General features: G+C 44.3%; 1 protein-coding gene across 8 annotated transcripts in view; it reads right to left on the bottom strand.

Moving 5' to 3' along the window:
* Positions 1-5523: 5523 nt before the first annotated feature.
* LOC106989609 (piezo-type mechanosensitive ion channel component 2) overlaps positions 5524-15307 on the bottom strand; it is a 462833-nt gene continuing 453049 nt past the window's right edge. For 7 of the 8 annotated variants that reach the window (XM_053206463.1, XM_053206461.1, XM_053206459.1 and 4 more), the window contains 5 exons: positions 13784-13956; positions 11812-11940; positions 10548-10627; positions 8201-8384; positions 5524-7110 (listed from right to left, as the gene is read on the bottom strand). In XM_053206463.1, the coding sequence (XP_053062438.1) occupies positions 6858-7110; positions 8201-8384; positions 10548-10627; positions 11812-11940; positions 13784-13956 (819 nt within the window). In that variant the 3' untranslated portion in view covers positions 5524-6857. Of the gene's footprint in view, positions 7111-8200; positions 8385-10547; positions 10628-11811; positions 11941-13783; positions 13957-15307 lie in introns of those variants that run through there. The other variant, XR_008291831.1, reaches the window with a different exon arrangement.

Raw genomic sequence — 15307 nt, forward strand, 5'->3', positions numbered from 1 at the left:
AGGAATGAGGTGGGAATTCTTTGTAAGACAGCACAGATGTGCCAGTGAGTGTGAATCCTCACATGGGGAGGGTCCGTCCTCTGTCAGGGAATGGCCTGGAGGGCAGATCACGGGACGCTCTCTTCTCCCTCTTCTCCTCCATTCTGGAAAACCTAAGCTCACTCCCTCAGCCTTTGGCCAATCCGTCTCCTCTCTCTCCCAAGTGGCACCTGAAGCCCGACCTAGCAGAGGGTGATGGCCACGTACACGGAAAGCCGGGAAGAACCGAGATGGGGGGCCATGGTGAGGTAGGCGTGAGCAAACTAGAAAGGATGAGAGGCTGCGGGAGGGGGCGAGGCGTGTGGAGGGCTGACCCGGGTGCTTAGAGGTGTTTGAGACCGCACCCCTGCGCCAAGCCCGAGGATATGGGAAATATACTAGGTGGCTTCTTCCCAGTCCAACCCCTCCACGTTTCTCTATACATTTCATTGCTTGATGTAATTCAACGACTAAATGCCCTTCCAGCATCCATGTGTTTGCTGACATGAGGCTGGGCTCCGACCCCCAAGCCCGACGAGCTCACTGAAATGAAGCTGCCAGCCTGTTCTAGAGCACTTTCTCATAACAAATCTTCGGGCTCTTTCCAGAATTCCTACTCTGGTGTCTCAGCTCTGGTCACCTGGCCTGGGCCTCAGCCACACTGCTAGAGGTCCCTGGCCATGCCACTCTTCCGTGGGCAGATGGAAACACCTAGGCATCTGACAGCCTCCTGGGTGAAGGTAGCCTTTCAGAAACACTTTCCCAGACCTCAGTGCAGGACAGAGGGCAGGAAAATAGGGGGCCCAGAGCTACCTAAATGACATCTACAGTTTCCATTCCTCCCATGGCATCCTTACCTGAGACATTTAGCTTCAGTTCCTTCCTTTGGCAAAAGGTTTCAAACTAATGTTTTGCTGTAGCTCTAAATCTTTGCCTACCGTCCCCCGAGACGATGAGAACTTGTCCTGAGTCCTAAGCTCTGGGGTACATGGGTGCTGCAGCCAGGGTGGAAGGAGGGCGCAGCAGGTGCTTGGCTGGGGCCTGTGGCACTCAAGGGCTGGGGAGCTGTGTCCCCCACCCAGCACCTTCTATCCTCCTGGCTGGTATTACTTACCCTCACTGCCGGAGAGAATGAGAATTAGAAATACGGATGGTGTGGAAATCAATGTTCAACAAAGACTTTGGGGAAAGTGTCCCTGCAACCTATTAAACAATTTCCCTAAAAGCTATCAATTTCCCTCACCCTGAAGGTGATTCTTGACACATTTGATGCATTGCTCTAGACCCGCAGAACAGCTTCATTCTATGGGCACCACTGAGTGCTGGTGACATATGCAGATAGCGGTGGCACTACGTCAGGTGCCTCGACATTCCGTCTGCATTTTCTCCCAGAACGGGCTGTTGAGAGGCTAACCTTGCATTCGTGTAGCTGCTCCATGAAGGGCTGCACAGTCCACCCCTCCCGTAGTCTGGATAATTAACTGCACGTGAGGAAGAGCCCTTGCGCAGGAGGCTGATTTTGGAGGTCCAGATAATTGCATGCCAAGGGGATGGTGGAAGCTGTTACCACAGCTCAGGACTGATACCGCCTTTTTGTAACTAAATAGAAAGTAGACCCAATAACATTCCAGCCAGTAGTAATATGGGCGTGAAGAACAAATGGGAACCGAGAAGTTACTAATTGACCGGGAGGGAAAGAGGAGCATCTCTAATGCATTTTATGGCTGGAGCCGTCAACACTGCCAATCTCCACACTCTGTAAAGAGGGCAACCCCGGCTCCCTCCCAGCCGTGTCTCTCTGAGAGAGGGGACAGGGTGCAAATGTGGATTCCTCCCCAATATGGCAAATGCACCGAGCCAAAGGTAACCGCTCGTTGGGATAGATCTCTCTCTGTTGAGTTAAGATCATGGCTGTGGATTTTGCTTCCCTGGTGCGGACTGACTGCCTTCTCAGCCAGTCTTGGATCAGCATGATTTTCCCCATCAGTTTCACTCAAGCTCCCCTGAGTTTCTGCTCTGGGTTTGCAGTACTCTTGGTGGTTCCGAGAACATGCTTTTGCCTTAGATAACTGGGGAGGCAGGACCTTTGATCATGATGGGTGAGTTCTGTGGGTCCTTTTTGATTTGGGGCCTCTTTAGAAAAGGAAGCACAATCAGAAACCTGGTGTTGAATTGAATTGTTGTCTTTTAAACGGTTTTTTGAATTTATTTATTTTTGAGAGCGACAGAGGCAGCGTGAGCATGGGAGGAGCAGAGATAGAGGGAGACAGAGAGGATCCTAAGCAGGCTCCATGCTGCCAGTGAAGAGCCCGATGCGGGGCTGGAACTCATGAAACTGTGAGGTCATGACCTGAGCTGAGGTCAACAGATGCTTAACCAACTGAGCCACCCAGGTGCCCCGAATTGAATTGCCATCGTAAGGACCAAAAGAATCTGTGAAGACAACACAAGCTGCTTTCCTGAAGTGACCTCAATTTCTCTAAGGGGCTGAGAACATCTCTGCCTGAGACTGATCAGAATCAGAAATGGAGGGCTTTAATCTCTTTGACTTTTAATTCGTGAAGATAAGAAAGCTATTAGTGTTCTTGGGTTCTTGGACATTGACTTGATTAACAGTTAATCAATAGTTAATTAATAAATGAATAGTTAATATTTTAACTTCCCTTTCTCACTGAAAAAGGACGGGAGGCTTATATTTCAATTTGGAACAATTCCATATTAGTATTTTACTTGTCAAGTGTCTTAATATTGCCACCTTATTTCACTGCAGAACCTCACCTAGGTGATGTCAGCCAAAGTACTGGGACATAGTTTGTAGTGGAAAATTATTTAGAGATTGAAATTTTGGTCTTAGGTATAGAGTAATGGAAATTACTTAACGAATAGAGTGTTCTGAGCTACTTCAGAACCTTCTGGAGACAAAATCTAGACTAACCATTGGAGGTCCCATGAAGATGTTCCAAGAAGCAGTGTGGCTGGTGTTGAAGGATGGCCTCATTAATGTGGGTGCACCCACATTAAATACCACAGGTATTTATAACTTGAAACGATGCTCTAAGCTAATGAAAAATAGCTTATTTTTTTACAAAAAATTCTTCTTCCTCCAAACAATGTAGGCTTCCAAGAACTAATCACTTGTGCACACTGTCCTAAAGCACCTTTATCGCAAGTAATTGATTTAAGCAAGCCAGGGAAATGTAAGGCTGTTATCCCTAACTGTGAAATTAAACGTATTCTTCCGTGTTGAATACTGTGATTCTCTGTCTGCCCCTCTCTCCTGCTCCTGCTTGCTCCCTCTCCCTTTCTCAAAACAACAACAACAACAAAACTAACAGATAGAAACTGCTTCTCAGGACCAGGCCCCATGCCTCGGGGACACTGCTAGGAATAGAGGGGGCAGAACAGGTGCCGATGAGAAGAGAGAACCATGTAGAGGCTGGGTGGGCCTCATGGAGAGGTGAGCAGAGCTGGGGGCTTCAGAATGGAAGACATATTTGTGGACACTCCGGGACTGTGGGAGGGGTCTCCAGAGTCGCAGAGCCAGAAGAGCCATCCCCTGACCCAAAAGTTGGGAAACCTAGTGCCACACCCCAAGGAGCCACAGAAAAGGGCTGTACTTAAATACAGTATCAACTTCGTATCAGTAAAAAAGAATAAAGAGCAGAATCAGGTCCCTAGAGACAATACAAGTTTACCAGAAAGGCATGGCCACAACAACACGGGTGAAAGCTATAACCCAGTATTTCAAACAGACGAAAATAAATTAGCAATTAATACAAGACACCAAAGAACAATAGAAATCAGGATTTGAAAGCCAGTGAAAAAGGAAAATAATCATTTTAGAAAGGATCACTAAACTAGAAGGACAATAGGACAGTTCTGGCAAGGGACAGGGGCACCTTACGGATGGAGCCACATTACAGATGGGGTCACCTTACGGAAAGGGTAGGCTGAGAGAGGAAGGCTGAGGCTATACAGTCGGGGAGGGAGGCAGACGCTGGTGCTCAGGGGTCCCGGGGGGACCAGACTGAACAGTAAAAGAGGTAAATGCAGCAGCTGGGACCAGAGCAAGGCTGGTAACGAGGACGCTGGGCCCCTGTGGCCGAGGGTCTGGCTCACCCTGCCCGGCTCCCTGCCTCATTGGGACAGGGACCAGATGAGGGTGAGGGGAACCTAGAACAGGTGGTGGAGGATAGATGCTGAGTATTATGTCTGGCTTCAAAACCAGCTGCGGCAGCAGGGGCCGGATCTCCTGCGTCTTACTCTTCCCTCATAAGGGAACTAAGTCCTCACAATCTTCTTACAAGAAGCCAGCGGGTCTGAGTGGCCCAAGGATAGACAGTGATGGATACTGCAGTCTCCACGAATGCCCTCTGCACGCCCACACGCCCGTGTTCATGGGTCAAGGCTGTGCCCCTCCTTCCAGGGAGTAGGCTCCCGCCTCATCAAAGGTGAAACCCGCACAGGGAGTGGCGGTGGCAACAACTTGCTGTTCCAGCATCCAGTTGCCATGCCCTTGCCCGGGACGAGGCAGAACCACCCCAGATCTCAAGTGCCCTGAAGGGTTGGGTGACGTTCAGCTGCAGCTGCGTGATGGGGCAGCACGTCCCTCTGCTCAATCCTGCCTTCCTTGCTGACCAGTGTAACTCCCGGGACCACTGCCCCAAACGTCCTTGGTCCAGGCTGTTCATTTCGGAGGCCGTCTCCAGAGAACCCAATCTAAGGTGGCAGGCCACTTTCACAAGGAGCATCCGCTGGGCCGTGGCTTGGAACGTGGCTGGCTACAGTACGACGATCCCTTCATGTTGTCAGATATGTGGGGCTGAGAGGGGACAGGGCCTGCTGGCCCGGGGGTTCCCTGCCCAACGGCGGCCTGGCCAGGCCTGCGGACCTCCTCGTTGTCTGCCATTTCCACTCTAGCACATGCCTCCCCGGAGGAAGCGCCTCCTTTCTACAATCCTTTATTTCTATCTTTTATATTTCCTTCTATACCCCCCTCCCCCCACACATACAGGAAGCTTCTTCTTGAACCCTGGAAATTGCTCTCTTGAAGAGCATTACCATTCTGGTATAGTTCGACTTTCCACTTTCTTCTCGGGAGGATTTCCTACTTCTCCTCTTTCCTGAATGTGTCATAACCTGCTCTCTGGAAACTCCCTTGAGCTGCCCTGTTTTCAAAGAAAGAGTTCACAACCCGGAATACGCACAATGATTCTTCGTGTTGTTGGGAAATCAGAGTGTGGGCCACAGTTTGTGGTCTGAGTTTACTGCTACGACGACTGGAGGAGCTGATTGCCACAGGGTGGGGAGTACGCTGGCTTTCCCGCCCGAAGAAAAATATGCACCAGTTCTCTAGAAGACACCGAACACCGTCTGATCTCTGTTTTTTTTTAAAGCTCCGTATTCCCTTACCATGATTTTTTTAAACTCCTTGTACACGGTATTGAAAATAGTAATTTTTTCCTACTTCACGCAAAGGAGGCAGAATGAAGACTATTCTTGAAATGGCTTTGCAAGATGTGCTTTATTTTAAGTCAGTCCTGAACCCAGACTACATAGGATCATTTTTTTGGACATGTTCTAGTCCATTTAATGACTCCTCAGAAACTGTATTTTAATACAGAATGAAAACTACATTTCAATCATAAATTTTCATGCTACATTGTTATTTAATGAAGAGGTTGTATTACCAATAATAATAATTTAAGAAAAGGCCGTTTTTTTTTTTATTTCCCCAAGCTCAATATACATATTTCTTCCATAACTATGAACTTAAAAAACCCGTCTCAGATGTAAAAATGTGAATTGGAATATGTAAACTCTTCGATATACCTGAAAAACAGGAAGGACAATGTCACATACTGGAAAAAACCATTGCCTTAAATCATCGAAATGGGAAAAAGCGTGTTGAGGGATGGGGAAAAAGGTAGAAGGGCGTTCATGACCTCAGTTGGGAAAGAGTTACAGAGTCAGAGATTTCCACACCCAGCTGGGCGCCATTTTCATCCTTCTACCTGGAGCCTGTGTCTGAGGAGGAGCCGAACTCTGAAGCTTAACAGCCACCACTGAAGCGAGTCATTTGCTGGGCCTCGACAAAACCGGTGTCCCCATTTTTGTTTTGCTGCTTTTTTTTCTTTTTTCCTGAGAAGTCACTGGTGTTTAATGGAAAGATTTTTTTTTTTTTTTTTTTTTTTTTTTTTTTTTTTACTAGTCTTCAGTTAAGATAAGGCAGTAAGAGTGTCACTAATGTTAACTTTTTGCTTAGAATGAGGCTCGTTCGTCCACTGGTATCTTCATGGGTCTTTGGCTCCCTCTCTTGTCCCCCCACCCCCCGCCCCAGAAATCTCTTCAGGAGTTTCAGCCTCCTATTGCTGTTGCGTATTTTCGGGGCGTGCTGAGGCCCATCTGTTCTCCCCACAGCAGCTTCCCCGTTGGCAACAGGGTGCGGCCTACTGAACTAGAGCATCTCTTCAGGAAGTGTGCGGGCTCTGCACAGAAAACCCTGGGCAACTTTCCTTTTCCCTTCTTCTCTCCTGTTTCTCTGAGGGAGGAGACCCATAAATGATTCCTTTGCATCGTCAATCAGAATGCAAGACACTGTTGACTATATCATGAAACAAATAGCCCTGATTTTGGAGAAATGGAATTACAAATAACATTTTCAACAGCGCCTTCATTTACAAGGTAGCTTAGACTGCAGAAGGAAGTCAGCTCCTTTTGACCACCTGTCAGAAGAGAAACCATTTCCATCCAACTAGAAATGCTTAGCTCTTATGAGGATATTGTGCTTTTTTTTAAATTCAAATGTTAATTTGATCTGCAGTCTGTGTCTTAAAGCATCAATTTGTTTTTTCTCTAGTCCATTTGATCATGGTTTCTGGTGAGCGGTACAGGAATATTAATTTGGCATAGAGATCTTCCTCGAGTTCCAGTTCCCCTGTCTCTCGAACTAAAAAAATATCTGTGCACAACTTCAGAATTCGGTCCACATTTGGAAGCTCTTCAAACATGATGGAGTGAGAAATCCCACTGAAGAATTCACGGACAAACTTCCCAATCACAAGGACAACCGAAGCATACAATCCCATGATACTGGGGAAAAAAAAAAAAAAGGTAGCTAGAAATTGTATCTACCAGTTAAACACAGTTAATAGAACACGTCTAAAAGAAAAAAATAACAAAATTTCTCTAGAGTTTTTCCCTTTGGTGAAAACAGTTACTCTGTTTATTAAAAAGGTAATTCAGGGGCACCTGGGTGGCTCAGTTGGGTAAGCAGCCAACTTCAGCTCAGGTCATGATCTCGTGGTCTGTGAGTTCAAGCCCTGCATAGGGCTCTGTGCTGACAGCTCAGAGCCTGGAGCCTGCTTCCGATTCTGTGTTTGCCTCTCTCTCTGCCCCTTCCCTGCTTGCTCTCTGGCTCTCTCTCTCTCTCAAAAATAATAAACATTAAAAAAAAATTTTTTTAAAGGTAATTCATATTCCTTGTGTAAACACACTTTATACATTACAGTGCTTTAAGACTTGAAAAATAAAAGTGTCAAAAAAATCTCAATTCTGGAAACAACCAATGCTAGTAGTCTCATGCATGAACTTCAGGGGGTTTTACTGCAAATATTATATAAAGAAACCACATAATATACTTGATAGAAATGCAATTGTACTATATATACTTTTCTGCACCTAGCTATTTATTTTAATACTATAATTCTGCATAGACATTGACTTCCTAACAGACTTTCATGTCTTGTAGGGGATGCGTGTGTCTTAGAATGTAAGCATCAGAACACGGTGAAATGATAGCATCAGACCATTTTGGACATTGGACCATGTCCAAAACTGCGATGCTTGACCGAGCATCTGCTGAGGTTAGAAGGCAATCTATGTGGAAAAGAGATAACCCTACACCAATTTCTAAGTTTAAACATTGAATTACATCAAACATAACAGGAAGACGTGGAGTCAAGAAACCAGAACTATGACTTCTAGTCCTGTCCTTAATGGTGTTATTCACCCAAGGCATTTTGACTTCTTTGGGACTCTGGTTCTTGAAGGGCCAATGATCTATGAATTTTAACACTGCAGCTGTTAAGTTCAAGAATTTTAGGAAGGTACAAAGCTTCCCATCAACTTTATATGACACAGAAGTAGGCTCTTGTGACTGCTAACTGAAATGCGTCCTTACCCATAGCCAGCCAGGAACCCCAGACTGGGCGGGCTGACTTTGTCATTGAAGACCACCAGTTCCAAGGCCTGAGCGTGCTGGTTGTATATTCTGTTTCCAGTCAGGTTGAGAACCCACCACTCACTGTTAGATTTAGTTGTATTGTCTCTGGACAAAATGATGGTGATATTCATGAAGTTATTTTCTGCAAGACGAGAAAAATGAAACCAAGTTAGCATAAGCATATTAAGATTCAATGCATGCAAACAATTGTCAGATGGCAGAACCTGATTACCACTATCCGTAGCGTGTGATGCCAGGATGAGTAGGGCACATGTTAACAGTGTGAGTGGAGAAAGAAAAGTGGGCCGCAGGTGTGCATAAGGTTTCTCCTTGTTGCTAAAGAGGACGCTCACTGCTGCTAAGTGAGCATGGCAGCCATATCACAGGGGAGAGAGCGAAGACCCACGTGATATATACATGAGTATCACACGTGCTTAATATACATGAGTATATTTCTTTGCTAATAATTCCAAGCAACTAGACATTTAAAAACCCAGATCACTGACTTTTTATTGACTTGACTAATCCAATCATATTACTAGCATTTATTGAGTGTCTTCTGGGAGGAAGGCCCTCTGTTAGGTGATCAGGGGTTACAGAGTTGAATACAGCACAATTCCATATCTCAATGGGAACAGGCCATGTACATGAGCACAACTTATGGGCACGTGGCAACCACTATTAGACCTGTGCTGACAAGGAGAGAACAATTCTGGTTGGTAGGATCCATGAGGGCTTCCCAGATGACATGACTTCTGAGTTGAATTTTGCTGAGAACATCAGTAAAGTGGAGATGGAGAGGGAGAGGAGGTTATTTCCGCAAGGATTGATGGCATGAAGCTCAGGAAAGTTCTGAAAACCCATGATGTGTGGTTAATGATTGCTTGTGTTGGAGCTTAGGGTGAATATGGAAGAACAGTAAAAGGGCCAACAGAAAGCTTGGAGATCTCTGTGTAGGCCTTTCTAAGAAAATACCACCACTGCCAATGATAATATGGCCTCCACTGAGAATCATGGTGGTGGACTATAAACTCTGTGAGGGTGGGGGCCGTGGCTGCATTATTTCCTGCTAAATTCCTAGATCAAAGGAATCTAGGACAGTGTGTGGCAATGTAAGTCTATTGGATGGATGGATGGATGGATGGATGGAGAGTGAGGCAGGAGACTCATAAAGATAAAGAAACCCCTCCTCAAGAAGAATGTGAACCACTGAGAATGCTCAGGAAGAAAAAGAACCTTGGTTCTGAAGTCTAGAGAGTTCTGAAGGGGGACATCTGGCCCATGTTTGGATCTAGTTTGTCCACGTACTGGTTGTATAACCTTTGCTGAGTAATTCACACACTGGGCCTTGGTTCCCCCTTTGTAAACTGGTGATAACCACCAACGTATGCTAAATAGGCCTTATGGTAAAGATCAGAGAGAACTCAGTAAAGCTAATCAGAGAAGTTGTTGTGTCGGCAGGACCTGAGAACACCAAGACCTGTGGTGTGGGGAAGGGGGACTTCACAGGCTGAACCTCATGAGGAAGAAATGCATAGAGATGTGGGGGCCCGCCCACACTTGTCTTCGGAACCTCTATGCTGCCTCTACTTCTTGAGATCTCCATGGGGGCGTCTACCTGTTTACCTACACAATCCCCATCTTTCCAGCTAAACATGAACCATGTAGAACCTCGTCTCCAGTGCCTGGCATACTGCCTGGTGACAATGATCAACCCATGTTGGCAAAGGAATGAATGTCACTTGGATATATACCGCATTGTCCTTCTACTTTTACCATCCATACCCATCTGTTCTGGTCCAGGCAACTGATGAAGTCAAACAATGCTTCATAATTAATGCTTAAGAATTCCATATCATCATCTTACTACCATCTCTGTTATTTGGGGTAAATACAGTCCCTAGAGACTACTGTTGATACTTAACGACCCTTGGGCTGAATCACGCACATTTCCTGCTACCTTTTTATTGTTCTTATCGTGGGGCCTTCATATTTAATACTGCATGAGGCCATTTTCTGCCCAAGATATGGATGTTAATAGAAACAAGTAAACAGACTAAGGCACTAAATGTGGATTTAAGCCCATCAAGTTCTATATCAATGAAAACAATGAAGAATATGGCTTCTGGTGACTGATTCCTTCTGGCTGTGGAACGCAGCTGGGAGTCTCATGCTTCCTATAAGTTCTGTCTCACAGAGACAGAAAACTGGAAAGAAGCTCGAGAAAGGTTGAAAATGCAAACTGCAGAAGTTGAATAAAAGAAGGTTAAAAAAAAGTTCTGAAATAATTCCTTCTCAGCCTTACCAGACAAAAGTTGCTTTATAGGTTTTGAATTCGAATCACTAGGTGCTTTCACGTAATATGGGTAGATCTTTTCTATAGTCCTGTATGTTAAAAAAAAAACAAAGGAGGGGAAGCGTAATTAAGTTTTAGTTGTTTTACCCACATAAAATTGATTTTTTTGTTGCTACTTTGACCTCATATCAAACGATAATGGTGAATCTTTGTATATGTATACAATGTGATGTCCTCGCAATTTATGGGTTCCATTCTAACTAGAATTCTCTGAAGCCAAAAAAATTTTACCTGTTTCTATTCGAATACTCAAGTAAACTCTGTACATGAGCAGTTTATGACTTGAAAACTGCTACAGAGATTTTCCATGACTGTGACTGTTTCTGAAGCAAGGGACTGTCTTTCTTGCTAGGATCTAGGTCTGTACTCTCTCTCTCTAGATACATCTATGATCAAGTGGACGGCATGAATCTATCTAGTGACAAGACTTGAGGCTTGAGGTGAGAACTACTGGCCTGGACCTAACCCTCCCTCTGCCAAGGACAAGCTAGGTGACCTGAGCAGGTCGCTGTGTCTTTCTAGGCCTGCCTGTTCTCTCGTGAAATAATGGGGGAGGAACTGACAGTCTTCGAGGTTCCTTCAACTTTAGTGATTAACAAAGGCTGTCGTAGGGAGCATGTCTGAGGACTGCATCATGGCGGCTTATATTCACTGCATTAAAGTGGGGCCAAGGCAGACTGGAGGTCAGAACTAGGCATTGGCTGGTGGATGTCTGGAATACTTCATTTAGTGGTTTTACACCAATAGCCTTTTTCTCTCCCTCCTGCTTAGAATCTAGACATCACAGCTTATATATGTTTGAAGTGGAGTACTTATACGGCAGGAGAATATATTAAGATGTAGATTCCCCCCCCGCAAATTTCCTTTTACCCCTTATCTTCCCCTCATCTCCCATCCATTCAATGACCCCAGGCCAGGGGGTCATAGTAGAGGAGGTGTATCCCAGGGGCTTTCTCTGGCTTTTGGTGATTATGGTCAGATAAGAGCAAAGTTTGCTACCCAGGAACAAGGTCAGTACTCCCAGGGCTAGGCGGACAGAGTACTGGGGGAGGAAAACAGAGCTGCCTTAATGTAACACAATGAGGCCTCCAAGTAGAGATTGACTTGAGTTACTGAAGAAAGTTGCATTTCTGGTATACGTGAGTTTGCAGATGCAGATTTTGTACCAGATATATCCATCTATTAAAGCTAATTAACAGGAGCAATCACTTACACCGGTGTTCTTGAACTTTCCGTGTTGTTGCCGGCTATCATTTTAGCTATATGTTCTCGTGTGGTATTTTTAAGAGGAAAAGAAAGCTTATCGGTTGCAATTTCTGCCTTTGCACCCAAACTCATGTTTCTGTGAAGAGAAATAAAAAGGCTCAATGTCAGTGATTACTTGGAAGTCTAGAAGAGACGTTCAAAAATTCACTTGACTCTTCATTTTATTAATCTCACCAAGTCTTCCTTGGATCCACAACTGTCACCCCCAACCTTTTCTGTCCACCTCACCTTTACGTCCAGCTTCTTAGACAACCAAGTTAGTAAAGCCCGGGGAGGCCACAAACACCTTTAAAACAGATGGCAGGTGAGAGGGCAGAGTCTGTTGACTAGAAGAGAAACCGTCTTGATGCTCTGATAATGAGTTTCTGAAACACTTTTTTTTTTATTAATCTAGTGAGGTTAGTCTCCATGGTGACTAATAGAATCCATGCTTTTAAAGCATGTTCCATCAAGAGTTGATCTTTAATATTGTTATTATTTATTATTATTATTATTTTGGTAGCTCTTCAAAGAAAAGGCTAGAAAGTGAATTTTGGCAGTACAGAATTTCATGTGAGGAATTTGGGATGTTCTAAAGGAGAAAATAAGATGAAAGAAAGAGTTCTTTCAATTCTGAACAGCCCCCTTTCAGATATTTCTTTACTGTTTCCTTGTAAGTTCACTTTAGATTGGAGAAGCCTTCTTCTGTACCTATCGGAATTCTTTTTTAATTTTATCCTAGAAGCCAGGAACCATGAACCCAATGAACCTGTCACTTGACTGCTGGCATAGAATCCTGAATCACAAGACTATGACAAATACAAACAAACAAACACTAAGCCAACCAACTAGTGTATTGTGTTGAGGTTCCCCGATTGCTTCACTAACACATTGGGCTTCTGAATGCAAGAACTTTTCTTAAGACATGCTCATGAATGGATAAGGAAGATGTGGGGTGTGTGTGTGTGTATGGAATATTACTCAGCGGTAAAAAGGAATGAAATCTTGTCATTTGCACAGACATGGATGGAGCTAGAGAGTATTATGTTCAGCAAAATAAGTCTGTCAGAGAAAGAAAAATACCATATGATTTCGCTCATGTGCAGGATTTAAGAAACAAAATAAGTGAGCAAAGGGGAAAAAAAGAGAGAGGCAAACCAGGAAAGGGACTCTTAGCCACAGAGAACAAACCGACGGTTACCAGAGGGGAAGTGGGTGGGGGGATGGGTGAAATAGGTGATGGGGATTAAGGAGGGCACTTGTGAGGTGCACCGGGTTGTATGGAAGTGAAGAATCCCTATGCTGTACAGCTGAAACTAATATTACACTGTGTGTTAACTGAGTTTAAATACAAACTTAACACAGATCAACAAGTGCAGTAATGGCCACGTGCTGGCCATGGGCTCAGGTTAGGTAAGAAGGAATCTCTCTCAGCTCTCCCATCTTGGGACTCCCAGGCTGCTCTCACATCTCCTGCTTAGAGAAAAGATCTGACAGGACCTCCCTGTGTTGGAGGGATTCGAGTGAGAATTCGGGTTCCTGAGACTGCCAATTCTTTATTGCTAAGACCAAATGTCCACCTTTCAGGGAAATCTTACAATCATCCAGACCATTTCATCTTATAAGTCATGACACTTTTTCTTTTTGCTTTACCTCTCTTTCTCTCTCATTCACAAAACTCACTGCCAGCCTCTCTTTCAAAACTGGAGTGAGTAGAAAAAAGGAAAACTAAGAAGTTCTTATTTTTGTCAGAGATTCCTAGGCAAACTGTTATTTAGTAAACACAGATGTTAGCTGTAGCATCGAGTGAACGTTCCCAAAGTGTAATGTCAGCTATAAACCACATCCATTGACTTTTTCTTTACTTTTATCCACCCACCCCCACCGCGAGTTTAGATTGGGGGGAAAGGGGAAATTATGCATGGAAATACAGTAACTACCTCTGAATACTCCATGAAAAAACAACAGAGAAGCTACTATTGGGGTCCATGAGTTCGCTTATCATTTTCTGCTTACTGGGAGGGCTGATGGTCCACAAAGAATTTGAGTTTCCTTCCAGTTCTGCTACAGTTATGTCTTCTTTTTCATAATTTTCCAGAAATTGCATAGCACCCTGTATGCGCACAAATACACATGCATAAATAGATCATATATATGGTTATGTACAAATAAAAATTTTTCAAAAATGTTTATTTAGTTTTGAGAGAGAGACACAGCGCGAGCAGGGGAGGGGCAGAGAGAGAGGGAGACAGAATCTGAAGCAGGCTCCAGGCTCTGAGCTGTCAGCACAGAGCCTGACGTGGGGCTCGAACCCACCAACCTTGAGATCATAACCTGAGCTGATGTCGGACGCCCAACGGACTGAGCCACCCATGTGCCCCCTGTGGTGATGTACAAATAAAGTGATTACTGTTCTTTGTAACTGGCTACATGAAGGGGAATTCTTAGTAAGGAAGGGCAATTTTTACAGTGCATGGTCTTCATGCTCTATTGCACTATTCTGTTCCCCTCCCCACAGGGATGGGCAGCCCGAGTGCCGTGGAGCAATCTTGGTGATGTTGCCTCACCAATACAGCTATGGGATCATCCCAACTCATCAATAAAGAAAAGACAAATGACTTGGTGTCATTTTCCTCCCCATTAAGAAGGAAATGTATCAACTATTGGGGTGTTCCCTCTCACCACCCAGTCAAATTTAATCCACCCACAATATCCTGGTCCTGTCTTCACAGCTGCACATCCCTCAAGATTAGTTTTGGCAGTGTGCATTAGAGGCTGATAATTTTATAAAGGAGATAAGCATCTGTGTGCCTAATCATTTTCTTTAAATACAAAGTATTATTTGTAAAGCAAATTTTAATTCTGAAAGCTCGATTTATCATATGATTAAAAGTTTGTAAGGTAGGGAAGAGAATACATCAGCCACAACTTAACCACCAGGGCATCACCGTTGTGATATTTGGTAGGAAATGTAGATTTCATTTGTTTTAATTTAAAAAATAGGAATGTGTGTCCTTTTTCACTTAGGTTTTATCTTGAGAAATGTTCACGCCATGCAGAGTCTCTGCAATGACTATTTTGTATTATGAAAGACGCTGCTCGGAAAATATTCAGAAGACATAGCATGTAAATAAAATGAAAAGTAGTGGTCCCCTTCTCCCACGCCGACCGCCCTAGGGCAGCCAGTGCCTATCAAATTCACTTGATACATTTGCCATAACTTATTTAACCGGTCCCTAGTTATGAAGCCCTCAGTGGCTTCCAGCTTTTACTAATGCAGAGAATGCCAGCACAAGCGAGGGCCTGCGGAGAGCTTTTCCAACATTTTGAATGACTCCCTTGATATAGATTCTCAGATTAGACCTACCCATCAAAGGGGTCAGTATCTACTACAATTAAAAAAAAAATTAAAAATATGAAAGAGGACCTACATCTGTTAAGCTTACATTAAAATGTCCCGAATT

Source organism: Acinonyx jubatus, chromosome D3, assembly GCF_027475565.1.
Source record: "Acinonyx jubatus isolate Ajub_Pintada_27869175 chromosome D3, VMU_Ajub_asm_v1.0, whole genome shotgun sequence".
Classification (NCBI taxonomy): Eukaryota; Metazoa; Chordata; class Mammalia; order Carnivora; family Felidae; genus Acinonyx; species Acinonyx jubatus.